The following is a 27,108-nucleotide window of genomic DNA, read 5'->3' as shown; positions in this document are numbered from 1 at the left end:
CCAGCACTTTGGGAGGCCGAGACGGGCGGATCACGAGGTCAGGAGATCGAGACCATCCTGGCTGACACAGTGAAACCCCATCTCTACTAAAAAATATAAAAAACTAGCCGGGCGAGGTGGCGGGCGCCTGTAGTCCCAGCTACTCGGGAGGCTGAGGCAGGAGAATGGCGTGAACCTGGGAGGCGGAGCTTGCAGTGAGCCAAGATCACGCCACTGCACTCCAGCCTGGGCGGCAGAGCGAGACTCTGTCTCAAAAAAAAAAAAAAAAAAAAAAAAAAAAGAGTTTAAAGTACACTAAGCATTATAGGGATTGACAGGTAGAGGAGAGTGGAAAGGTGGTATTTTTTTGGTCACCTTCGGTGGGAGTTTCTATCAGTGACTTCTGTACCAACCTCTGCTCCTTGTGTTCCTGGGAATGTGTAAACATCTAGCATCAGTCATCAGAAAATCATTATTGGTTCTTCTGAATGCTGGTAGGATATTGGTGGCCAGTGGGCTGAGAAGGCAGTACCACTTTGTCTCGGTGTGTTGGGAATTGTCAGTTAAAAACACTCTAGAAGGAGAACTTCATGCTGCTATTATCTTGTAAGCCACTTGGAATCAGTTGTAGTTCTTGAGTTGTCAAAGAGTTCATTTTTTTGGTAGTATAGCCATAATAGATAAAGCTTAGCAATGCAGTTTTATAACTGAGTGTCTCATATTTTCAAATAGTTCACCTTTATCTTGACTTTGTGGTTTACACATTTTTGCCATTATTTATTTCACTATAATTTCTTTGCAGATCTAGTGCACTTAAGGTATTGGAGAGATCTAAGGAGCTCAAGATTACAGAGTAATGATAGTCCTTCCACAGTTGCCTAGGAGGAGGGTAGAACACCACCACAGAAGGTCAATTGAAAACTTACCACTTCCTGACCTTGGCAGATGCAAATGTGTGGTTACGGTTTCTTCCCAGAGAAGTGTGTGATTTAGTTGGGGAGTTAAGATGAATGTACTGGGAACAGTTTGAAAGTGATGTGAGAATGTGTCATTAGATGATGAACTGTGATCATGTTAAGTGTTGTGAAGTTCAAGGCAAGTACAGATCCTTAAGGCTTGGATTGCTGGAGGGAAAAAGTGAGCCTTGAGTCTCACTTTTTAGCTCCAGTGTGCCAAGTTGACAGGGAGGAGAAGAAAGGAGGGGCGTTCCAGGTGAGAGGGTGTAATTGGAGCACAATATGAACGTGGCAGGGTCATGCGTTTCACAGGACAGCCGTGAGGAGCTGCACACATTTTCCCGCAGAAGAAGCTCATACAGTCTTAGATTGTTCTGGGAGTATTTGCCCTGGTTTGAATCATCCATTTTAAATTATTTCTCTTGTTTTTCTTCTTTTCTTTTGTCTTTTTTTTTGTCTCAATATAGCACTCTGAATAACCCTGCTGATCAAATGGATGTGATTGGAGTAGGCGGCATTGACTTTGAAGATAACATCGCCCGCTTTTCTTCAAGGGGAATGACTACCTGGGTACACTTTTCTTTGCTAAATAACTGTATTTAGCTGGACAGACTACTGTGGTTAGTGGCACCGGTTGTTCATGAGCCGTGGGGTGTATTTGTAAGTGCACAGACACCCTCACATTCCCGGGTGAATAGCTGGGGCTGTGAGTGCCTGCCCAGCCATGAGGACGAGAGATCTGGCCCCTTCAGCATCTGCCCCTTCACTCTGGCAAGTGCACAGCTGCTGTGATCATTCTAAGTGTGTCTCCCAGTTTCAGTTATTAACTGATTTCTGAGGAACTCATCTTTTTTTTTTTTTTTTTTTTGAGACAGAGTCTCACTCTGTCGCCCAGGCTGGAGTGCAGTGGCCGGATCTCAGCTCACTGCAAGCTCCGCCTGCCAGGTTTACACCATTCTCCTGCCTCAGCCTCCCAAGTAGCTGGGACCACAGGCGCCCGCCACCTCGCCCGGCTAGTTTTTTTGTATTTTTTTAGTAGAGACAAGGTTTCACTGGGTTAGCCAGGATGGTCTCAATCTCCTGACCTCGTGATCCGCCCGTCTCGGCCTCCCAAAGTGCTGGGATTACAGGCTTGAGCCACCGCGCCCGGCCTGAACTCATCTTTAGGTGAATTGGGTTCCTGCCCATTTACCCTATCTAGTAGTGGTAACCGTTTACCCTATCTAGTAGTGGTAACTGTTTACCCTATCTAGTAGTGGTAAGCAGTCCTCCTCAGTGGTAGGTGAGGTGATTTTTTTTTTTTTTTGCTGGGGGCCTTAAGAAGTTGGAGAAGCCATTGAGAACAGCTTAATATCAACTCTGCTAACCCAGAAACAATTGCATTTAGCTGGACAAATTCAAAATAACTGCTACAGTTAATAATTCAGCTGTTCGGGGTTTAATTATGCAGCAAATTCACCCACCTTTACCTGTCAAAGTTTGATGAAAAATTAGATGCTCATGCAGAACAGCAGTTGTGTACCTTTGCCCTCACGGTGGCTGAGGGGAGCACCCGCCCTTCGCTTTCTTCAGGGTCAGAGCATCTCTCGTTGCTTTAACTTCACGTGTCACACTCGGAGGCCTCAGATAAGTCCCTGCAAAGATTCAAGTCCCTGCAAAGATTCCCAACTGCCTGGGAACACTGTGGGCCTCGTCCACACTGCAGCACTTTACGGGATAGCCTTTGTACTGTGCCTTCGAACTGAGCCTTTGTACTGTGACAGTGTCAGCCCCTAGCGTCCCCGCCACTCAGCCTCACCAGGGGTCCCCGCCTCCCACACTCACATGCCTCTTCCTGGAGCTGACGCATTGGCTGGGGACCACTCTCTCATGTGATAGTCTGTCCAGGGCAGGCTGCATGTCCTCCCATCCATGCTCCCTCAGCATGTTCCTTGTGCTGCCAGATACTAGGAAACTGCATCCGCCACTTTGTCCCCAGCTCCCCGTGTAAACGCTCTCACCGAACCATGACGAGATGTCACGTCCATGGCCTTCATCACCAACCAGCTTTTTAATGGCATTTGAGAAGTGTCCCTCCATCATCACAGCTGCAGTGGAGGGTGCCTTCACTCGGTGTCCCAGTGTGTGTGTCCACGGTCCTTGGCCTTCCCTTCAAATTGGTCTCATGTTTTCTGACGGAATATTTCTTGTTTTGCCCCAATTCTTAAGAAGCTTAAGCGAGTACTTATTAAAACCTTATCCCAAGTTAGTCGGGTGGTTATCTTGTTCCTTCTCAATGGTTTCTTATTTCCTCTTCTACAACCATTTGAAACATCCACTCATACCTTGTACTTTTTTCCTTGTAAAGAAACATGTTTGGGTTTTTTTACATTTTAATTTTCTAATTTTTCTAACATATTTCTAAGTTTAACTTATCTAGAGATAAAGCATTTTCCGGTTTCTGGTCTTGGTGATAAGCCAGTGTATGCGCTTTCTAGTCTGGCATGTCAGCAAAATTGAAATACTTATCTTTTAATTGCTTTATGCCTTTGCCGTTGTTCTGGTTGTTATAAAATATATTTTTAAAATGTTACTTTCTACGTTATCATTTAAGCTTATTTTCTGTATTGTAGTGAATTTCTTTGTTTTTTTTTTCTCTTTTGTTGGAGGCGGGGGCTGAGAGGAACAGGATCTCACTCTATTGCCCAGGCTGGAGTGCAGTGGCTCAATCACGGCTCACTGCATCCTTGACCTCCTGGGCTCAGGTGATCCTCCTGAGTAGCCAGGACTACAGGCTTGTGTCACTAGATCTAGCTAATTTTTGGGTTTTTTTGTGGAGATGGGGGTCTTGCTGTGTAGCCCAGGCTGGTCTGGAACTCCTGGGCTCAAGCAGTCCACCTGCCTCGGCCTCCCAAAGTGTTGGGATTACAGGTGTGAGCCCTGCGCCCGGCCTGGAGTGAATTTCAGACTAAAACCAGTGCCTTCCTAAGGTTATGCTGTGTAACCCATATCTCTGTTCTGATTTGATTCACTCATAACTGCATGTGGCTGTACAGCAAAGTATGAGACATAGAAACCAAGCTGCTTTTATTCATAGGAGCTACCAGGAGGCTACGGTCGCGTGAAACCTGACATTGTCACCTATGGTGCTGGTGTGCGGGGTTCCGGCGTGAAAGGGGGGTGCCGGGCCCTCTCAGGAACCAGTGTTGCTTCTCCAGTGGTTGCAGGCGCTGTCACCTTATTAGTGAGGTGAGTGCTGCCCCCCAGAGAACAGTAGCTCCCACGTCAGGACAGGAGCACTCAGTGCCAGCAGAGCAGGAGTTGTGTCTTACTTCTGCCCTGACTTGGGTTTGAGAGCTTAGGCCCTTCACAGCCTTGCTCTGTCTCTCCTCCTTCATCTCTGCAAAGAGTAGGAGTCGCTTCTTTGATAGTTAGATGACTTGAATGTGAACACACTTTATAAGCTCAAGTAAACATAGGCAAAATACCTGTTTCTCTGTTTGTGTTCTGTTTTCTAATATCCCATTTATGTGCTAGAAGTGTGCTTTTTATAGCCAAGCAAGCGTATGTATCAGGCAGGGAACAAAAAGTAAGATATGTCCCTGCCATATATCCTCCATTTCCTTGGGGATTCACTTAAAAAAAAAAAATTGCATATATGTAAGATATTCAACATGATGTTATGGGATACATATAGATAGTAAAAAGGTTACTCTAGTGAAACGAATTCACACATCCATCTTCTCAGTGTTACCCATTTGTTGTTTTTGTGACAGGGACTCACCTTTTAATGTTCTCTGTAGCTAAGGATGTCAAACCCGCCAGGGACTGACAGTCACCACTCCGCTTTGTCTCACTGAATCTCCTGCAGTTGGAGTGGAGCTTAGTGACTGGAACTTAATCTTGCAGATAATGAAACTGGAAGAAAGTTCTCAAAGAGGCTGGGTGCGGTGGCTCACACCTGTAATCCCAGCACTTTGGGAGGCTGAGGGAGCAGGTCACCTGAGGTCAGGAGTTCAAGACCAAACTGATCAATGTCGTGCAACCCCGTCTCTACTAAAAATTACAAAAATTAGCCAGGTGTGGTGGTGGGCGGCTGTAATCCCAGCTACTAGGAGATTGAGGCAGGAAAATTGCTTGAACCCGGGAAGAGGAGGCTGCAGTGAACTGAGATCGCGCCACTGCACTCCAGCCTGTTTGACAGAGCAAGACTCTGTCTCAATCAGCCAATCAATAAATAAAGTTCTCCAAGCGAGTAGACCAGAGTTGATGTTCACATGCTGTCACTTTCTTCGGAGGCCCGTGTTTCCTTACTCTCAGTTATAAAAAGAAGTCTTTGGGGCTGGCATTTATCTTGTCACTGTATCTTCCCCCAAAATAAATTGTACTTCTTCTATTTAGATGAAGTTTTAGTTGAGTGTTGTGATAACACACAAAAACTCTGCATATTTGGAAGTTATTCTATGCTAATTTAAAAATTAATTAATATAGGCTAATAGTATTAAATGTCTTTATATTTTAAATTCTCTTTAAGTAAATTGAATATTGATTTTAGCTTCTAATGCCAGATATTATTTTGTTAGTAATCCTTAATAAAGCTAGATATTGGGCTGGTTGTGGTAGCTCACACCTGTAATACCAGCACTTTGGGAGGCCAAGGCAAGAGGATTGTTTGAGGCTAGTAGTTTGAGACCAGCTGGGGCAATATAGTGAGACCCCATCTCTACCAAAAAAGGGGGTAGATATCTATCTCTTTCCCCTTTTCTCTGTTCTTCCCTTACAGTTTGGAGCCAAATTCTTGAGAATGTTGACGTTGGCCAGACTGGCCTCTGGAGAATAACCGTGTGCTTGCTGGAAACACTGTCTTCTCTTCCAGTTGTTTTCCTCTCTCCAGTGTTACATCAAGTGAGGAACAGAGTGGAGGGAAGGTGGATAGTGGGCTACCTGGCCTGCTTGCACCCTGGTATTTGCCAGGTGGAGAGGACTCAGTTAGGGCTCCTGTTTCTAATTTTGTTGATTCTAGAAACAGAAAATACTGGTTCATTTCTCCTACACGCCATGATTGTTAGCGGGAAGTGAGGGCTCTGCCTTCACCGTTGAGCCCATTAGCTCTCTGCTGTTCAGTAAGCGGGCAGCCGAGGGGTTGTTCCTTTTCCCGGCAGCTTCTTTAAGTACAGATATTTTCAGCAACAAGGAAGCCTTTCAATCTCATCATCCCACTGCAGCAGATAAAAATGCCATTGTGATCATTCAGAAACACCTCTGTATGTGACAGTCGCTCATAATAGAAGCCGAGCAGCAGTGGCGGGCCTCCTGAGCTCCAGCCTGATGATGCTGTGAAAGGCAGTGGAACGCAACCCTTGAATTCACTTTATAGGCAGGAAGAGGAGGAAGATTGTTGACCTGTAGCTTTGAGCAGTTCTTTTATTCTGTCATTAAAAACTAATTCTGCTTCATCTCGTCTTCTTATGTCAGATTTCCCATTTAGAAAACCTGCCTAGACTCCAAGACCAACCACTATCACATACAAATATTTAGGAACTTAGGAGAGTAAGTTTTCCTTTTTTGCATACTGATATTCCCCCCTCAATTTTAGGAATTAAAATTGACTTGTATTTATAGTACATAGATACATAAAAATAGATGTTTTAATGTTAGTATCACCAGGCTGAGTTCCTAGCCAGGTCACACTGTGTGTTAAAGCTTGTTCAGATGCATTCTTATGGTGAAACTGAAGGTGGCCTTAGGTCTGCGTCGTTCTGAAAGGCATCGTCCATCAGGGTGGCTCGTCCCAGACAAGCCTCCCAATTTGGAAACAAAAAGGTGAGGATTGGCTTTGGAGGCAGCGGTCCTCACTCAGACCTGTGCCTCCTGCCAGTCCTGTGTTGTGGCCCCTCCCCAGGATCTGAGTGTGCTCCTCTTCCTCCCAACCAGGCGGTGTCCCATGGCATCTTCTTCCTGTGGCCAGCAGGTTTCCCCTCCCCTGAGGAGTCAGGACGTCCTACACATTTATGCCTTCTGCAACCTATATGGTTGTTCAGTTGAATTATCAGAAACATACGTGCTACTGGTGCATTTAGCATAAATGGCCCTAGCCCATGGGTCCCGTAGAAGGTTGTGGAGCGGTCAGTCCTGGAGCAGGTACAGAAATGAGTGCACTCTCATGCTTTCACACAGGCTGCGCCAGACAAGCACCCGTTAGATATGAAACAAGACTGCAGGCCTCTCGTGTGCACGTTTGTAGGTTAGGTTTCAGTGGTCTGATTTTCATCCGTTTACTGAGAGAAAATGAACAAATGCTTGATTTTTCCTCCAGCACAGTCCAGAAGCGTGAGCTGGTGAATCCTGCCAGTATGAAGCAGGCCCTGATTGCGTCAGCCCGGAGACTCCCCGGGGTCAACATGTTTGAGCAAGGCCACGGCAAGCTCGATCTGCTCAGAGCCTATCAGATCCTCAACAGCTACAAGCCACAGGCAAGGTCAGTGCGCCATCCTGCCAATGGGACTTTCTCTCCTTCACTGGGCTCTGGGCAAATTTTCCCTCTGCACTGATACAAGCCTCGAAACAAAAAATGATGACTAAGCACAGAATTCTCGGGGTGCTCAGAGAGGTTTTTCTGCTGCTTCTACCAGGGTACTGCTGGCAGAACTGGTAGCTACTTTCGACTTACCGATGTTATCTATAATATAAATGGTTAAAAGTAATGATTTCTGAGTGGTTTGGGTTTTTTTTTTTTTTTTTGCTTTTGTTTACTTTTTTAGACTTGAAATAATCTTAGGTTTACAGAAATTTTGCAGAAATAGGAGAGAGTTGTCATAACAAGATTGCCCAGTTTCCCCTGATGCCACTGTTTCAGATCACTGGAGTACAGCTGTTAAAACTAACCTACGAACACTGGCCCTGTGCTGTCATTCACCCGCAGACCACATGCATCTCTCCAGCTCCCATGGTGCTCCCGTCCAGCCTGTGCCCTGCTTTGTTTTCACCCTTTATTTTGAAATGATTTTAGATTTATAGCAAAGTTTCACAAATAGTTCATGAGAACCCCTAAGTCCTTCCCAGCTTTCCCTAACCTTAGTATCTTCCGAAACCTCAGTATGAGCACCAGAGCCTGGATATGAATCTTAGTAGCACTGCTGACCACAGCATGAGCCTCAGAATCTGGAAATGAACCTTGGTGTAGCTCTGCTGACTGACCTGCAGGCTTCATTCAGATTCTACCCATCATCCCACAGGTTCCTTCTCTGGGATCCAGTCCAGAATCCCACGTTAGATTTCATTTTCCTGTCTTCTTAGTTTCCTCTAATCACAGATGGTTCCTCCGTTTTCCTTCATCTTATTACTGGTGGTGTTCATTTTCATCATTTGATTAATGTGGTCTGTCAGTCTGGGTCCTCCAAGAAGCAGACGCCAAGCTAGGATTAGATGTTCAAAAGATTTGTGGGGAGTGAGGGCCTCTGAAGGATAAAGGCAAGGGTGTGAGAATAGGCAAGAACTGCAGTGCTGATCTGACACCGAAAAGTTAGGAGAACTGGGGAGGAGGAGGCTCGCACAGGCCTGAAAAAGTTTTAGCTCATGGGAAATCCTTGAACCAGATTGCCTGTTGGAGGAGTCCTGTGTCCCCCAGGAATGGGCCTGCCCTAGTGCCTGCTCTGTGCTTAGTCATTGGCTGGGAGCAGCCCCAGGGGGGAAGCATGGGCTTGGCACAGACGTGTGAGGACCCGAGGGCAGCAGCTGCAGGTGTCCTCCTGTAGAGGAGACCTGAGCTGCTGGCCCTGTGGGGCCAGAGGTGGCACCTGCCAGATGTCTCCACTGTGCAGCCCCTGTTTCCTTTGTGACTTCTCAGTGTCTTGTGGAGGCGTGTTTTGAGATGGTCTTGTTTCTTCACATACTTCCACTCACTCATGTTAGCATGCCTTGATGGTTCTTGCTTTTGGTGATTACTCCTGAGGACTTTGACACATGATGATTTTCTTTTTCCTTCGTTCCATTTGTATTTATTAATTGGAACTCTGCTGGAAGGAAGAACTGTCCTTTCTCTCCCATTTATTTATTCAGTTCTTTATATCAGTATGGAAGCATAGATATTTATTTTACTCTGTGGATTGTAATAATATCATCATTTAGTTGGTCGTTCAAATTGTCCCAGAGTTGGCTGTTGGGAGCTCTGTCTAGTTGGCTTGTGTGTGTTTTCAGCATGTGTCCAGTCTTTTCTGAGCACTTTCTGTCTTCTTGGCAGCGCAGGATGTCCTGTCATGCACTTCTGTGCTCTAGCCTTGGTATCAGTTCTTTCTCCAAGCAAGTCTTTCCTGATGGCCTGTTCTAATGGTATTGAGACACCAAGACCTGGGCACTCGGGGTGCTCACAGCTGCTGTGCTCACAGTGGTTACTGCACTCTTCAGACAGAGCTGGGCAGTGTATGGACATGTGCACAGACACACACGCCTGCTTCTGTATCTGCCTATCGGTGTATGTACTGGAAACATGAGGAATGCCACCTCCAGGTTCCACCCAGTATCTCAGTGTTCATTCCAGCCTTTCCCTCTCCTTGTTTCTGTTTATTTATTTATTTCTTGTTTACAGAGATGGTCATGTTAAACCTCTGTTTCAGCTCCATTCTCCAACAGTGAGAAGCCTGGCTCTCATTATCCACAATATATTGACTTATTTGCTTAGTCCTAGTATATACATACTGAGCAGCTTTGGAATTGCTAACCCGTGTCTTTGTGAATTTTTTAAATATAGTATTTATGATAGTGCATCATTATCTTTGACCCTACAGAATATAGTTATAATGTTTTCTTCAGTTACTTAGGTTAATTCTTTCCTTGGTGTCTATTTTTAATACAGTTGGACTCATTTATTCATATTTGTATTCCTTTTTAGATTTCCCCCACATCCTGATTGATTAGAACTTATTGGGTGTGTGAAACATTACTGTGGTTCTAAGGATGTGTTAGTTTGTTCTTACATTGCTATAAAAAAAAATACCTGAGACTGTGTAATTTATAAAGAAAAGAGGTTCAACTGGCTCTTGGTTCTGCAGGCTGTACCGGAAGCATAGCGCCAGCACCTGCTTCTGGGGAGGCTTCAGGAAGCTTCCAATCATGGCAGAAGGTGAAGGGGAGCCGGCACATCACATGGCAAGAGAGTGGGGAGGTACCAGACTTTTAAACACCCAGATTTTGCCTGAACTGAGCGAGAACTCAGTTATCACCAAAGGGATGGTGCTAAACCAGCCATGAGGGATCTGCCCCCATGGTCCCGTCACCTCCCACCAGGCCCACCTCCAACATTGGGGATTACAAGTCAGCATGAACCTTGGAGGGGACAAGCATCCAAACCATGTCAGTTCCCATTCGCTCATTATTTCTACCAGGCTTCCACACACGCCTTAGGTAACGATCACATCAGGTTTGGGTTTATCCTTCCCCCCACCCCTGCCACCCCACAAATGAGCACATACATAGAAGGATAGCATCGTTGTGGATATTCTTTTGGATTCTCCTTTTTTCACTTAACGTCTTGGAAATCTCTCCACGTCAGTGCATAGAGATTCTCCTTCTTTTTCACAGTCATATCCTGTGAATGTACAATTGTTTAAGCCATTACTTGTCTACATGTGGGCTTTTAAATTGTTTCCAGTATTTTGTAATTATAAACTTGCAATGAATAACCTCAGGCCTGTGTGTCTTAGTTTTGTTGGAGGTGTTCCTTCGGGGTAAATTCCTAAAAATTTACGCTGCTCAGCATTGAGAGTGTCCAGTAGCTCTCTTAGGTAAGGTGGCACTGCTGGTCCAGGTTGAGAGCGTCTGGTAGCTCTGTTAGGTAAAGTGGCATTGCTGGTCAGCGTTGAGAGCATTGGGTAATTCTGTTAGGCATTGCTTTGTTTCTCTGCGGAAGGGTTGTGCCTGTTTGTATTGTGTGAGCAGTGTGCGTGAGTGCCGGTTTCCCCAGAGCCTCACCGACAGAATGTTCTGTCATACTTGTTACCTTTTACAAATCTGATTGGTAAGGAATAGTATTTCTGTGTTGTTTAATTCGCGTTTCTCTATTTATGAATGAGTTTGAACACCTAAGTCTGTGTTTAAGAGCTATTTTTTTTTTTTTTACCTTTCTTGTGAATTGTCTGTTCATTTCTTTTTCAATGGGGTTTTTGGCCCCTCTTTAGAGTTCTCAATATATTAGGGTTAGTAACCCTCTGTCAGGGATGCATGTTGCAGATTTTTCTGCCACTTTGTCATTGTCTTTTGACTTTAATGTAAGGTGTTTTTGCCATGCAGTTGTTGTTTTTTAATAGTCACATTTGTTACTCTTCTGCTGATGCCTCTAGATTTTGAGTCCTTAGAAAGTCTTTTTCTGCACTGAGGTAGATAAAAGAGAAATGCACCCATGTTTTCTTCTAATACTTGTTTGCTTTCTTTTATTTACTTGAGATTCCTTGATCCATTTGGAGTTTTATTTTTGTGTATTGTTTGGAAGTATGGATCTAATTTTTTCTTTTGCCAAATGGCCACCCATTTGTTAAAGCTCTTGTGATTAAAAAGTTCATCTTTGCCTCAGTGATTTGAGATACTGTCTTTATTACGTATTAAGTTTTCATGTGTATTAGGTCTATCCCTGAGGTTTCCATTCTGTTCCACTGGTCTGTCTGTCCATGTACTGGTACCACACTGTTTTGATTATAAATACTTTGTAGCATGTTTTTAATGTCTGTTAGTGCTAGTTCCTCTTGTATTTTTTTTTTCAGTGTTTTCTTGAGTATTCTTTTTTCTTTCTTTTTTTTTTTGTGGCAGGGTCTTACTCTGTGGCTCAGGCTGGAGTGTAGTTACATGATCTTGCTTCTCTGTAACCTCTGCCCTCTGAGCTCAGGTGATTCTCCCATCTCAGCCTTCCAAGTAGGCGGACTGCAGGTACACACCCCTATGCCTGGCTCATTTTTCTATTTTTAGTAGAGACAGGGTTTCGCCATGTTGCCCAGGCTAGTCTTGAACTCCTAGGCTCAAGCCATCCTCCCGCCTCGGCCTCTCAAAGTGCCCCCAAAGAGATGACACGTGTAAGTCACTGCACCCGGCCCTTCTTGGCTATGCTTACATGTTTGTTTTCTTCATATGAATTTTCATATCAACTTACTTAATTCTATGAGAGAAGCTTGTTGGAGTTTTTGTTGCATCAAATTTTAAATGAACTTAGAAGTAGTATTTTTACAGTGCTGTTATTTTGTCTAAGAGCAAAGGATGTGTTTCCATTTGCTCAAGTCTTGTGTGTCTTCCAGGAGGTTTTACAGTTGTCTTCATATAGGTTTTACACATTTCTTGGTAAGTTTAAGTATTTAATCTTTTTGTTGCTGTTGTAGATGGGGTTTTCTCTTCTTTTATGTTCTCTAACTGGTTGATTTATTTCTATATGTTAATTTTATATCCTGCTACCTAATTGAATTATTGTTTGAGTTAGTTTTATTATTGCGTCTCTCGGGTTTTCCAGGTATACTAACCTGTCATATGGAAATAAAGATAGTTTTACGTCTTCCTTATCGATTCTTAAGGCTTCGTTGATTATTTTCTGTCTAGTTACATGGGCTGGTATCTCTAGCACAGTGTTGAACAACAGTGGAGATAGTGGCTATCCTTTTGTTGTTCCTAATCTTAATGGAAATGCCTCTTGTGTTTCTCCGTTAAGTAAGATGCTGGATTTATCCCTAAGGTGGGGGGGGGGGTGTGTGTGTGTGTATTTTTTTGGGTAGATTATCTGTCTAGTGCTGTTTTTTTTAGTGTTTTCATCAGGACTGTGGATTGAATTTTGTAGGCTTTTTCAGCATCTAGAAAGGTAATCATATGAATACTTTAGACCTATTAGTATATATGGTTTATGATGTTAATGAGTTTCCCATATTACATTTCTGAAATAAATCCCACTGGTTTTGCGGTAATGTTTTCTTAATATGATGTTGAATTCTGTTTGCTAATAATGATTTCTTAGTTAAATCATGTTGAATTAGTAGTTGAATTAAACTGATTACAGAGCACAGTTACCAGCAAAGTTTACAAACACATTTCAGGTAGGACAGATACCTTTGCTGATGCATACAATTGTGGTCACATGGCCAATCCATTCAGATTTTTAAAACTAGGTGGTACCTATTTCCTTTTCTTTTTTTGTGAACCTTAGATTTGTGAAGCTGGTATCTATTTAGATGACTTTGATATTTGTTGATTATAACTGCCTGTGAAAGTCACAGTGTCCCTAAAGATACTCCATTTGGTTTCTTATGTAGCAATTCAGTTGGCTCAGATACATCTTTGTTATTACAAACTAATAAAAAATACTCCTTATACTGTAGTTGCTGTTTGAGAAAGGCTGGCATCTCCTGTAATGAGGTGAAGCAGTTGAGCAGAGCCTCATGCCCACTGCACGTGGGTACAGCTTAAGAAGCAGGATCCACATATGCCTGGTGTTCTCAGGGAGGCCGTCTTGGGTCACGTCTTGCCTGAAACATTTGTCTCTTGCCTGTCTTTTCACCTGTTCGGGCGTAGCTGACACCGCTGCTGCACTAGGAGTGATGTGAACCCAACGCAAACTCAGTTCAGATAAGGGGAAACCATGAAACCAACATAATTGCCAGAGCACTTGTGTCAGCACTTCTGACACAAATTACGTCAGGTTCCCCAGCACCTCTCCCACGCTCGGCGCTTTAGGACTCATGGGACTCAGCCTGTGGTCACACTCCCAGCTAAGATTCATTGTAGTGGCACAGCAAGGACGCACAGCGGCTCTGTAAGGGAAAAAGACACCTCACACGGAGAGAGCCTGGAGAAATCCAGGCACAGCTTCCTAAGCTCTCCCCTCTCTCCTGCCAGGTGGAGTCTCACAGAGCTGGCCCCTTTCCCAGCAGCAGACTGCATTGACATGTGTACATGTTTGTGCCCAGGGAAGCCCTCTAGAGACTCAAGTCCAAGTTTCCATTAGGGCTGGTCACATACTCATTCTCTGCCAGTCACAACTCCCACAGCTCCAGACTTGCAAAAGCAGAGGTGTCCCTGCACATCGCACTATCTGTATAGACAGCACGTTGGCACAGAGGCCTTATCTGTGCAGGAGCATTCCAGAGCCAAGTCCCCAGATGCCAGCCTAGGGCAGCCCTGTAAGCAAGCCCTTCTCAAGCTCCGTCTGCTTTGTTAACTCTTTCTGGTACAGTTGTGTTGCTTCATTGAAGTTTTCTCATATGATCTACTCTAACACTGTATTCTTTATTTCAGTTTGAGCCCCAGCTACATAGATCTGACTGAGTGTCCCTACATGTGGCCCTACTGCTCCCAGCCCATCTACTATGGAGGAATGCCGACAGTTGTTAATGTCACCATCCTCAACGGCATGGGAGTCACAGGAAGAATTGTAGATAAGGTGAAACTTCTCTCTGACTTGGTCTCTGACTTGATGGTGAACTTAGACACAGCCCAGACCTTTAGGCCACAGTTATTTCTGCTGAGAAATAACTCAAAAAAAGGAAAAGTTCTAGGCCGAGGAGAGAGGATCACTTGAGCCCAGGACTTCAAGACCAGCCTGAGCAACAAAGTGAGACCTGTCTCTACAAATAATAAAGAAATTAGCCAGGGATGGTGGCATGTGCCTGTGGTCCCAGATACACAGGAGGCTGAGGTGGGAGGATCACTTGAGTCTAGGAGGTTGAGGCTGCAGTGAGCCAAGATCATGCCATTGCACTCCAGCCTGGGTGACAGAGCAAGACCCTGTCTGGGAAAAAAAAAAAAAAAAAAAGGAACTAGCCCTGTCTAGGGTGCCAGAGCTGTTGGAAGTAGTGATTTGTTATCTCCTAAGTCTGTTACAGAGTAAGTCAGGGCATAAATGAATTAAACCAATTTTGCTTTTTTGCTTTGGCATCTTGACTTTGGCTCCTAAGTCAGCTAATTACATTTGATTTTTCATCTATACAATTTTGCGCCTATAATTAAAGGCCCAGTTGTAGTATTTCATTCTTTTTTTTTGTTGTTTTTTTTTTTTTTGGAGACAGAGTTTCGCTCTTGTTGCCCAGGCTGGAGTGCAATGGCACGATCTCGGCTCACTGCAACCTCCACCTCCCAGGTTCAAGCGATTCTACTGACTCAGCCTCCCAGGTGTCTGGGATTACAGGTGCCTGCCATCACATCTGGCTAATTTTTTGTATTTTTAGTAGAGACGGGGCTTCACCATGTTGGCCAGGCTGGTCTTGAATTCCTGACCTCAGATGATCCACCTACCTCAGCCTCCCAGAGTCTTGGGATTACAGGTGTGAGCCACCGCGCCTGCCAGTATTTTATCCTTTAATGTGTTTGAAAGATAGTCTTTTTTTTAAAATATTTGTAAATTTTTAAAAATCTTAACTGCATAGACATTATCACAATAATTAAAAATAGAGAAAAAGAATAGAAAACTCGCTTCCAGCCTTAGAATACTAACTTGGCCACTGTTTTTTAAATATTCTTTTCCAGCCCTTTTCTGCAATACTTACTTTTTTGTTATCATTGTGCAACTGTCAAAAATTTACAATTTTTTTGGTGGTTCTCATTATATCATAAACATTGAAAAATTCAACTGCCGTGCATGTTGGCTCAAGCCTGTAATCCCAGCACTTTGGGAGGCCGAGGTGGGAGGATCACAAGGTCAAGAGATCGAGACCATCGTGGCAAACATGGTGAAACCCTGTCTCTACTAAAAATACAAAGTTAGCTGGGCATGGTAACACACACCTGTAGTTCCAGCTACTCAGGAGACTGAAGCAGGAGAATCGCTTGAACCCAGTAGGCGGAGGTTGCAGTGAGCCGAGATCATGCCACTGCACTCCAGCCTGGTAACAGAGCAAGAGTCTGTCTCTAAAAAAGAAAAGAAAAGAAAAATTCAACTATGCATGGCACCAGTATACTTCTTAATGGTTGTTTATGTAGAAATAGTAAATTATAATTTGTTTACTATTTTCCTTTGTTTGAACTGTTAAGTAGTTTTCAACTATAAACATTTCACTGAATATTTTTGCATATATGGTTTTCTTTTCTTTTGAATTATGTCTTTAACATAAACTCCCTGGATTTGCTCCCTGAATCAGAGGGTGTGAACAGTCAAGGATGGCTCTTGGCACATCCTACCCAATTCTGTCCAGTAGAGTTATGTCAGCTTAGACTGCTGCCAGTGGGGTTCAGGAGAAGGTGGCTCCACCAGACCTTCACTGGGGGATTTGCCTTTTAAAGTGTTTTTATTCCAGTAGTGTTTTTAAAAATTGAGATAAAATCCACGTACCATGAAATTCACCCTTTTAGGTCATACAGTTCGGTGGGTTTTAGTGTATTCACAAGGTTGTGCCAATATCTCCTTCAGGAACATTTCCTAAAAGAAACCTTAATACCCATTGTCAGCCACTCCTTCCTTCCTCCAGCCCTTGGCAACCAGCCTGCTTTCTGTCTCTGTGGGCTTGCCTGTTCTGGACTTCTCATATCAATGGAATACTAGAGCATCTGTTCTTTTGTGCCCGGCTTCCTTCCCTCAGCTTCAGGTTTTCACGGTGTGTCCACGCCATGGCGCTGTCGGTGCCGTGCTGCTTTCCACGCGGAGTAGTGCTCCACTGGGCGGGTCGGCCACGTGGTGTTTCTCCGTTGCTGGACATGTGGCTGTTCTAGATGGTACATCTTTCAGCTTTCAACTTAGAGGGTGCCTTGTGTAATGGGTGCCTTGTGTAATGTGCACTTCAGTTCTTTGTGGGGTGGATATCTTTGGTGTGTTTACAAATTGTGTTTCCTCTTGTATGAGTTACACGTTCATTTCATTAACCCATTTTTCTCCTGGAATTGGGATTATCTCTATCAACCTAACAAGATCGTCCTGTCGTAGAGAAATTAACCGTTGCTGTGTTTTAAGCAAAATGTTCCTCCAGGTGATGTTCTTTTCCCTTTAATATTACTTATTGTGGTGGGGATTTTTTTTGCTTCTGTAAAAGTTTTACATTTCATGTAGTTGAATTTTTATGTTTTATGATTTCTATTGTTTTACAGATGAGAAACATCCTTCCAGAGATAGAATAAAATTTCAATTTTTTCTAATTTTTATGTATATGATTGTTAAATATTCTTTCATATGTGTTAATTTGGTATGTGTTACAAGAGATGAGCGAAAGTTTTTCACTTGCAAACCAGTGGCCCCAAGAGCATTCTTTAAAAATCCCTTTTCTTCCTCATTATTTGGGACACCGTATCCTACAGATATTTTTCTTTTTCTTACTTTTTTGTTAACACACTGGCTTACTTGGGAAGTAAGTTCTGGCTGTGTGGATCGTGAGGGAAATGAGTAATTTAGATTCATCTGAAATACTGGTTAGTTGCAAGCTCTCATTGGCGTCTCTTCCAGATGGCCTCTGCTCATGCTTCCCTTTCTGCTTTTCTCCCACCTGGAGAGTAGAAGGGTGGTCATCTCGCAGCTGAGCCAGCCCTTCCTCCGGCCACCTGTTTCTAGCTTCAGAATGTGACTCTGGACAGCTGGTATCCCTGTCATGTTACTACTTTCAATTAATGGGATTTTTTAAGCATACAACTAATTGGGAAATAACCTTAAATCTGAGAGTTTTCATCTGTGTAAGTTCTCGCAGCCAGATAAAGTTCTTCATCAAAGAACTTTTGACAAGAGTTCCTCTGTTTTATAGTGGAAAAAAAAAAGTCTCCATAAAATTGGAGGCTGTCAGAAATAGCGGTTTCTAGACTTTTCTAGTGGTATGTTCCAGGCAGTCCATAGGTTACTTTGGTTGTAGTTACTTAGTATCTGTGTATAAATTTTATTTTCCCCTATTTAAAGAAATGTTTTTCAGAACCAGTTTTGGTAAGAATTGAGTTTTTCTGGTTTCCACGTGTTTTCTCTTGGAGGTTTTCACTTCAGCCTTTGCCTCATTTCTTTTTCCTGCAGCCTGACTGGCAGCCCTATTTGCCACAGAACGGAGACAACATTGAAGTCGCCTTCTCCTACTCCTCGGTCTTATGGCCTTGGTCGGGCTACCTGGCCATCTCCATTTCTGTGACCAAGAAAGCGGCTTCCTGGGAAGGCATTGCTCAGGGCCATGTCATGATCACTGTGGCTTCCCCAGCAGAGACAGAGGCAAGGACATGCGGGAAAGTGGCTTGTTTTCTTAGCTGTTGGACATCACCTTTCAGGGAGGGACAGGCCAAATGCCTGGGGTCTCCGTTGGAAGTACAGTTGACAGATAGGCTTAGCCTCGATGGCCACAATTGGTGGTTCCAGGGCCTCCGGAGCTGCTGGAGTTTGAAGAACTAGCTCAATCAGCGAGTGCTAGTGCTTGCCATTCTGTGGCCACACAACAGCAGAGAAGACTGTTTTGTACCAGATTTCAAGCTCCAAAGAAGTGCACCAAAAATATACCTTCTCTAAAAGGAAATGTAGGGTTAATCCTATGCGGCTCTAGTAGTTTTTATTAATAGAATATGCCTTAAATTTTAACTCTTAAACTCTTTAGGTGTTTGAATAGACTTAGTTGTGATACATGAATCTTTTATCAGACATTTGTTATTGGAAATTCTTGTGTTCAAATTTTTTAGGTTAAATTGATAAATATAAATGATGTTTTTAAAGCTGAAAGTTTCGTTCTGGGCAGTGAGGGCATTTCAAGTTTCTTTTTTTTTTTTTAGTCAAAAAATGGTGCAGAACAGACTTCAACAGTAAAGCTCCCCATTAAAGTGAAGATAATTCCCACTCCCCCACGAAGCAAGAGAGTTCTCTGGGATCAGTACCACAACCTCCGCTATCCGCCTGGCTATTTCCCCAGGGATAATTTAAGGATGAAGAATGACCCTTTAGACTGGTAAGCACCCCACAGGATGCACTTTACCTCCCCAGCCTCCGTGGTGGGAGGAGGCACCACTGTTCCCGCAGCTCTTGGAAAGGAGATGTTGCTCAGCTTCTCGTGGAGCCTGGACTCTGGTGATGCTGCGATGTTCAGGCCTTTGCCGTGCTCTTAGGGCAGCCTGACTTCTCTTTTGAAACTTTCACAAGTATGATTGTGTAGTAAAAGCTTGAAGTTCCCTTTAACTGTTCTCTTTTCCTTCCTTCTCCCATTGAGCCAGTCAGCAAATCCGTCAGTCTTACCCTCAGACTACATCCTGGATCATTCCATCCTGGCCTTCTCCCCTCTCCCACCCTAGTCCAGGCCATTGTCATCTCTTGCCTGGACGGCATCAGTAGCTCCTGAATGCCACTGTGTTGCTATTGTTGCCCTAAATTCCACTCCTCTTGTAGCAACCTTGGTAGTCTTTTTAAAACATAGATGCTAACAGTTTGCCTCAAGCTCTCCAGTGACTGCCTATTCTGACTTCCTCACCTAGCCAAGCCCCCTGGTGTGACCCATGCAGCCCTTCAGAATCTGGCACTGCTTCCCCCGCAGTCCTTGTACCTCCTCTCCCTGTGCCTGTTCCCTGCAGGGCAGCTGGGCTGACTTTCTCTTGGCCCATTAGCCAAGCTCATTTCTGCTTTCATGTTTGGACTCAGTTTGAACTCCATGCTGAATGTAGGGGAAGGGGAAGCACTGAAGATGTGACCAGGATAGTTATAGAGTCAGATTTGCCTTTTAAAATAAGAAGTCTCTGGCAGCCAGATTGGAGGAGCTCAGACCAGAGACGGGTAGACAGGAAGTGGTGGGAAGTTCATAGACCAAGGTGAGCCTGTGGGCCTGGAGAAGAGCACCTGGAGTCTGTGCTGCTGAGGAGTAGGTGCTGGGGGGCTGGGAAGTGAGAATGGGGTGACCCCTAGAGGGTGTATACAGTGTCCCATAGGAAAGTGAGCACATTTGGGAGGGATGGGGATGGAAGGTTGACCAGTGGCAGTGATATCAGTTAGCTCTGCCGCTGTCTTAGCACCGTGACCCTGCGTGGCTTGTTCCAACGTCCCTGCTCTCCTGCGGCCATTTGCTCAGCTCTTCTGTCAGACGCAGATGGTTGCCAGCAATTGACATGAATGCCACCGCTACAGCGATGGTCTAGTACACTTTAAACATGTCTTTGGCCATTTCTTCTGTCATTTTGTCTCTTTCATGCACCTGCCAGGCACATAGTTCCTTCTTATCAGCCGTTTCCATGTGTCCAGGTCAGAGCACACAGGTCTCCTAAGCTGAAGCCTATGCCAGTGGGCCAGCCATCCAGGCCTTCTCTGTGGGCCACGGCATGGTGCTCCTGCAGAGGAGGCCCTGTGAACGGATATGCCTTCATTGCCAGTAAAGATTGATCATTTTAATGCTGTGGCCTATTGTTTTTCAGGAATGGTGATCACATCCACACCAATTTCAGGGATATGTACCAGCATCTGAGAAGCATGGGCTACTTTGTGGAGGTCCTCGGGGCCCCCTTCACATGTTTTGATGCCAGTCAGTATGGTAAGTGGCGATGCTGTGCTAGCCAGATGGTCTTTCCGCCCACTGTGGATGTCTGTTAAATGTTTGAGGAGTGAATCCCAGTTTTCAGTGATAGCTACGAAGGGAGTATGCACCGTGGGTTCCACAGCTGGGTGAGCCTGGGGTGAGGCTCTGAAACAGGTGTTGGTGGGTGTGACATTCAGCTGAAATACAAGACAGACTGATTGGAGACAGGGGCATTCGTACTCTTTTTTCTTTTAAGTTAAAAGCAGCTCTGCCTTACATTTTGCTCCTTTTCAAGTGAGTGAAAAATCGTTATCCTGAGCACCACAAATGAAATCAGATCACAGTTAGTCCCTGTGTATTGCTGGACCCTGGTCCTCTACTTTTTATAGCCCCTTTTAAAGTGGGCTATAACCAGACTGTTAGGTGTCAGTAACCTGAGACATGGACCCGGTGACACACTGTGTTTCTGCAGCGGTGGTGTCCTGTCATTCAGAGGTGACAGTTCCCAGCCTTGGTTCTTTGTTCACCAGGCACTTTGCTGATGGTGGACAGTGAGGAGGAGTACTTTCCCGAAGAGATCGCCAAGCTCCGGAGGGACGTGGACAATGGCCTCTCGCTAGTCATCTTCAGTGACTGGTACAACACTTCCGTTATGAGAAAAGTGAAGTTTTATGATGAAAACACAAGGTACTGATGATATGCATTGGTGTTTGTATAAGAAATGTGACTTTTGGTGAATTAAATTCTACCCAGCAAATACTTACGTGATGATTTGACCTGTTGGTGGTCTTTCAGTTAGTACAGACATATTCAGAGAGCTTGATTAGAAAAAAAACCCTTTCAACTGAGTGCAGTGGCTCATGCCTGTAATCCCAGACACTTTGGAAGGCTGAGTTGGGCAGAGCGCTTGAACCTGGGAGGCCAAGGCTGCAGTGAGCTGAGATCAAGCCACTGCACTCCAGCCTGGGTGTCAGAGAGACCCGATCTTAAAGAGGAAAAATAAAACACACAAAAAAGAAAATAGTCCTTTATACGGTAGAGATGTTCTTGAAAGTTGCTCATGTTCTTGAAAGTTGCTCATAAAGTAAGACATTTACTGACCGTGGGTACTATTAATAATATAGAGGGTTGTCTTTCCTTGTTGATCTTATATATGAGATACTTCTACTTTAAATTTCTGTTTAATTCTTCTCCACTCTCACTCTGTTACTGAGTATATATAAACTTAAATGCACCAAAGGAACTGTTACTTAAAGAATATTTCGAGTAAATTAATTATTTTATATTTAATTATTGTATATTTACAATAACTAATTTACTTATATTTATAGTAATTAATTTACTCAAGGGGAAAATGTCCTCCCGTTAATTGGGATCAAGGATTCCCAATGTATTATAAACATAATCACCTTTATGTTTTGAATTGGTTTCTTTAGAATCTGTGACTGAATCTTTCTGTGCTTCTTTCTCCTCTTCCTTCACTGAGCTTTGCTGGGTCTAGGCTAAGCAGTTATCTCTGGTGTGTTTCAGTGAAGTACTGATTTTCATTTCATAAAATAAATTTCGCTTTAATTAATTCTGCACATCAGCAGAAGCATTTACATTTGCAGTTTTACCCAAACCCAGACAGTTGGTTTCCGTTGAAACCTTAGTGTGGAAGGACTGGATTATGGCAGGAGAAATTGAGTTTTGTCATAGAGACTAAATAACTGTGTATGGGGTGTCTTCGTTCCCTGTTCCCTGTGTGTCTGTTACCACTTTCCCAGGCAGTGGTGGATGCCGGATACTGGAGGAGCTAACATCCCAGCTCTGAATGAGCTGCTGTCTGTGTGGAACATGGGGTTCAGCGATGGCCTGTATGAAGGAGAGTTCACGCTGGCCAACCATGACAGTAAGGCTCTGTGTGTTTCCCGAGGGCGTGGTCTTAGATGTGAGAGCAGAAGTTGTACACCTCTGAGGTCTAGGTTTCTTGAGAAAGAAAATGATGATCCCTCAGTGAGTGGAGTCTGTGGAAAGAACTCATCAGTATTTTCAGAAGTACATCTGTGAGACTCTAGTTTTATCCAGATTTTTTTTAATGAAAATATTTTATGTGGCCATTCCTAATTTTAGTGCTACCTGTTAGAGTCTTTATGTAATAGTCCTAAATAGGAGCTACCTCCTAGCTTCCTAATTATTTACAAAGTTCTATTCATGAAGTAACTTTGTGTTTCTCATGTAGGAAGTTTCCCCACAGATAAGGTTTTGGTAGCTGGTTTTGAGAAGAACATCCTGAGCATTCTTATACCCATTCTGCAGGTCTGGGCAGCTTGTTTTGAGCCTTTGACTGCTCTGAATTTTAACATTTATTCAGAAACCTAATATTAATATTTTTCCTTGAATTATAAAATATATTCAGAAACCTGATGTTAGTAGTGTTTTTCACTTGAATTTTGAGGTGATTACTTGTACTTTGTGTGACAAGGCAATAGCAGCTCCTCCCTCAAGATTAAAAACAATTAAAAAAAATACATAGCATCTGAAGAATGTATTTTGGGTAAACGAGTAGCTATTATTTATTAAAGCGTTCGGCGTTCCTGCGTTCCCTTGACTTTGAACGCTCTTTCCTAGTGTATTATGCGTCGGGGTGCAGCATCGCGAAGTTTCCAGAAGATGGCGTCGTGATAACACAGACTTTCAAGGACCAAGGTAAAGGGTGCCATTCATGGGCCTTTTGCTGCTGCTTTCTCTCTCTCCCTTTTCCCCCCCACTTCTCTCTCTGTCTCTCGTCTCTGTCTCTGTTTAATAAAAGCTTTATTGCATATAGTGTACATACCGTAACAGTTGCCCTTTTAAAGTGTACAATTCAGTGGTTTTTAGTGTATTTACAAAATTGTGGAAGCATCACCACTGTCTACTTCCAGAACAATTTTATCACCCGAATAAGAACTCCCATGCCCATTTGATGTTTTGGTTTCTTTTAAAATTTATTGCACTATTACTTGAATGGTACTGACCGCTTTGGGAGGCTGAGGCAGGCGGATCACGAGGTCAGGAGATCAAGACCATCCTGGCTTACACAGTGAAACCCCGTCTCTACTAAAAATACAAAAATTTAGCCGGGTGTGGTGGCACGCACCTGTAGTCCCAGCTACTCAGGAGGCTGAGGCAGGAGAATCACTTGAACCCAGGAGGCAGAGGTTGCAGTGAGCCAAGATCATGCCATTGCACTCTAGCCTGGGCAACAAAGCAAGACTCCGTCTCAAAAAAAAAAAACAAAAAAAAAAAAACAACAAAAAAAAAACCACCTTCAAGGTTACTTGATGAATTTTTTTTTTATCCTTTATGAATTGTTCTGCTTCTGTGATTGCCAGATTACCAAGATTTTAGAAAAATTTTGACCATGTTTTGGAGTTCTGAACTATTTAAAGATAAGAAACATTCATTGTACAGCAGCCTCTCAGAATTCTCTGAAGAGCAGTGTTTGCATGCAGTTTTGCTTCAGCTGTGTACAGGCATCACCCAGGAAGCTCTCCTAGAACTGGTATTCGTGATGCACCCTGTGCTCACCCTGTGCTTAGTGCACCGTGCCCACCTGGTGAGCTGGAGAGCAGTGGGAGTAGCTGCCTCTGCCTTCTGGAAAGCCAGGTGCAGGAGGGTATGGGCAGGTGAGCAGAAGCCACAGTACAGCCTTCCTGTGAGCTATCAGCCCAGAGCTGTCATTTTGAACCACGTGTGTCTGCTCTCACACGTGGGTGCTGGAGCTTTGAGACTGTTAACGTGCCCCAAACAATAGGCTTGTGAAAATGTACAAGATTCATTTTTGTCATGCAAGTTGATACTGTGTATTTCAGAATGAGAGGCCCCCTCCATTTAAAGGTTGCCATTTTCTGTACGTGGAGGTTAAGGATAGTTTTATTAGTTGAAAACGATGAAAAGAGAGGATTTCTCACCTTACTACTTGCAACTGGAATACAGAATTTATTTTTATATTACCTGGAAGGGATTTTTTCCTTTTATCAAAAGCAAGGTTGATCAGTAACTAGATCTGTGTTTCAGAGGGTTATATTTCAACTTTAGGCACATAATGATTGTTTTCACAGTCACTTGGCCACGGGTTAGTGATTCTTTCTAAAAGCATTTCTCGTAGACAGTATCACTTCAGGTCCTAGCTATAAGCAAGGGTTCAAAGCGGTGGTCTCATTGGCTTGTACCCTCCGGAAGATCCTTGTTTTTGGTTGGTGGGTGGGAGAATCAGAAGTAGATTTAAGGATACATGCTTGCTTTTGGTGTTCTACTACAGTGCGAAAATGAAATTTTTTTAAGGGGCATTTTATTCCCGTAAAGACTTTAAATTGAATAATCTTTTGGGTACAAAATAAGAATTTGAAAATAGGAATTTGGGTTATGCCTCATCAGAAAAGACCCTGATGGCAGAAATAAAACTCCCATCAAATACCATAAGGCAAATGGCGGTGAATGTGTTCCAGTTTCTCCTGACTTCTTCCCTCTTCGAAAGAAAAGCATATTTTTTCTTCTACTCAGCTCCTGCTAGGATTCCTGCACAGAGAGCAGGGAATGTCACGTTTCTAGAGCTACAGACATTTCAGAGGTTATCAACACGGAGAATTCTAGATTCTGATGAAGACATACATCATGTTCTAGTGCTGAGGAAAGCAATTGAATTAGGGGCAGAGACTCCTAGATTATCTGGCGGTGCCACTGATGATGCTGCCTGTGGCATTTATACATTTTTGACTTCTTGATTCATTACAAATTTTAAATTATGTCATCTGGGCAAAGATAGGAGGCTGTGCTGTTGGAATATGTGTCTTTGTGAAATTAATGTAACCAATGTCTTAAACCTAAATTAAAAATATGTGGAAATGCTGGGCGCGGTGGCTCAAGCCTGTAATCCCAGCACTTTGGGAGGCCGAGACGGGTGGATCACGAGGTCCGGAGATTGAGACTATCCTGGCTAACACGGTGAAACCCCGTCTCTACTAAAAATACAAAAAAGTAAGCCGGGCGAGGTGGCGGGCGCCTGTAGTCCCAGCTGCTCGGGAGGCTGAGGCAGGAGAATTGCGCGAACCCGGGAGGCGGAGCTTGCAGTGAGCGGAGATCTGGCCACTGCACTCCAGCCTGGGCGACAGAGCGAGACTCTGTCTCAAAAAAAAAAAAAAAAAAAATGTGGAAATACTTTAAAAATTAGTTACATTTGTCCTAGTTTTTCATAATAAAACATGAAATCTGGGTATTAGTATATATTACTGTATTCATAGAGAAACCTGTGTGTTTAGCAAGAGCTGCTGGCTGCCCTTTGTGTAACTGTCTGAAAACATAGGCCTTTCAGGATAATAAGAGGAGACAAAATTTAGTTTTTTTTTTTTTAAGATAGAGGCAGTACCTTTACAATTGTGAATATTATGTACCGCCATGGCAAGTGAAAATGAAAGTGGATAGATATGGAAATACAAAGTGAATTTTGCTAAAACAAATTAATGGCACTTAAGACATTTCTATTCTAAAAGGCTTATTCTTAAGGCTTTTCTGTTCTAAAAATTTGCAATGTCTTAATTGAATATTAGATTTTGTAAATGTGGTTTATTTGTCATGTGGATGAAATCTCAGGCAATAACACTGCTCAGTGGAAACTCTCATGTCTGTTGTTTTTGTTGTGTTGTTTCAGGATTGGAGGTTTTAAAGCAGGAAACAGCAGTTGTTGAAAACGTCCCCATTTTGGGACTTTATCAGATTCCAGCTGAGGGTGGTGGCCGGATTGTACTGTATGGGGACTCCAATTGCTTGGATGACAGTCACCGACAGAAGGGTATGAAAACCGCAAATGGGCTTAGTGACTTCAGCACTCAGATCCTTTCTTCCCTTTGTCTCTGGAAAGGCGCCGTGAGATGCTGGCAGATCAGCCGACATCTGTTCACTTGAGCCAGGCTCAGCTGGAGACGTTGCAGTCACTTTGATTGCTTGGAATATTTTGATAGGTGTCTGAGTCTGCACACATTTAGTAAGCAAAACAAAACTACTTTTTCGGGCCATATTGCCTCTTCTCCATCTTCTCCTTCCTGAGGTCAGTGGAGGAGGGATCCCCGCATTCTGGTGGAGAGCCCCTTTCATTTCCTGACTTCCTTGGGGCCTGCCCCTCCCAGGCTTCCTGCCCCGTGCTGCCTGTACTTTGTGGGCACTGCCATGTGGGGGCGCCCTTCTCTGGTCTGACACATTCTTTTCCTGGAGGGCTGGTTCTTGGCTGTCCTTCCAGACCTGGAATTTGGGCTTCTCTGAGCTTTTATCAGTGAAGAGCTTTTGTTATCTTGAGGCGTGAAGGGAAGGCAAATGGGCACACCAGTCCTCTTCCCTCCGCTCTTTTTCAGTATCTCGATGCATCGTTTAGATCAGGGGGCTTAAGGTTGGGCACAGACTATTTTTCTCATTTTGTAAAGGGGAAAAAGAATGGTAAAAGTGCTCCATAGTAAGCACTTTGGTAAGATGAGGACACCACCAGGACTGAAGGGCAGCCTTCTAACGCACTGGGACCACTGGGGAACTTGGGGCAGAGGGCAGGTGGTGAGTGACAGGAACGAGGCCCTGAGAGCATGCACTGAGAGGTGTGTGTGTGCCCCTCCGTTTCAGGCTGAAGTTGACTACATTCCTGGCATTTATGTAAATCCCTAGACTGGGATGGGTCTTTTTAAAAATCAAAAACGGGCTGGGTGCGGTGGCTCACGGCCATGATCCCAGCACTTTGGTAGGCCGAGGTGAGTGGATCATGAGGTCAGGAGTTTGTGACCAGCCTGGCCAACATGGTG

General features: G+C 43.9%; 1 protein-coding gene and 1 long non-coding RNA gene across 2 annotated transcripts in view; one reads left to right on the top strand and one right to left on the bottom strand.

The window, feature by feature from the left end:
• Window positions 1–27,108, top strand: part of LOC105496763 (membrane bound transcription factor peptidase, site 1) — a 65,187-nt gene that overhangs the window by 29,125 nt on the left and 8,954 nt on the right. The window contains exons 9-19 of the mRNA XM_011767349.2: window positions 1,403–1,505; window positions 4,012–4,163; window positions 7,231–7,392; window positions 14,172–14,316; window positions 17,851–18,039; window positions 18,588–18,760; window positions 20,208–20,323; window positions 20,839–20,995; window positions 22,075–22,199; window positions 22,919–22,996; window positions 25,977–26,117. Coding sequence (XP_011765651.1) covers window positions 1,403–1,505; window positions 4,012–4,163; window positions 7,231–7,392; window positions 14,172–14,316; window positions 17,851–18,039; window positions 18,588–18,760; window positions 20,208–20,323; window positions 20,839–20,995; window positions 22,075–22,199; window positions 22,919–22,996; window positions 25,977–26,117 — 1,541 coding nt within the window. The remainder of the gene's footprint in view (window positions 1–1,402; window positions 1,506–4,011; window positions 4,164–7,230; window positions 7,393–14,171; window positions 14,317–17,850; window positions 18,040–18,587; window positions 18,761–20,207; window positions 20,324–20,838; window positions 20,996–22,074; window positions 22,200–22,918; window positions 22,997–25,976; window positions 26,118–27,108) is intronic.
• The window catches only part of LOC139359931 (uncharacterized), a 40,846-nt gene that overhangs the window by 8,720 nt on the left and 5,018 nt on the right, over window positions 1–27,108 (bottom strand). The window lies entirely within an intron of this gene.

This window comes from Macaca nemestrina, chromosome 18 (genome assembly GCF_043159975.1).
Source record: "Macaca nemestrina isolate mMacNem1 chromosome 18, mMacNem.hap1, whole genome shotgun sequence".
NCBI lineage: Eukaryota > Metazoa > Chordata > Mammalia > Primates > Cercopithecidae > Macaca > Macaca nemestrina.
Note: the sequence above shows the minus strand (reverse complement) of the source record. Positions and strands in the feature narration are given on the sequence as shown.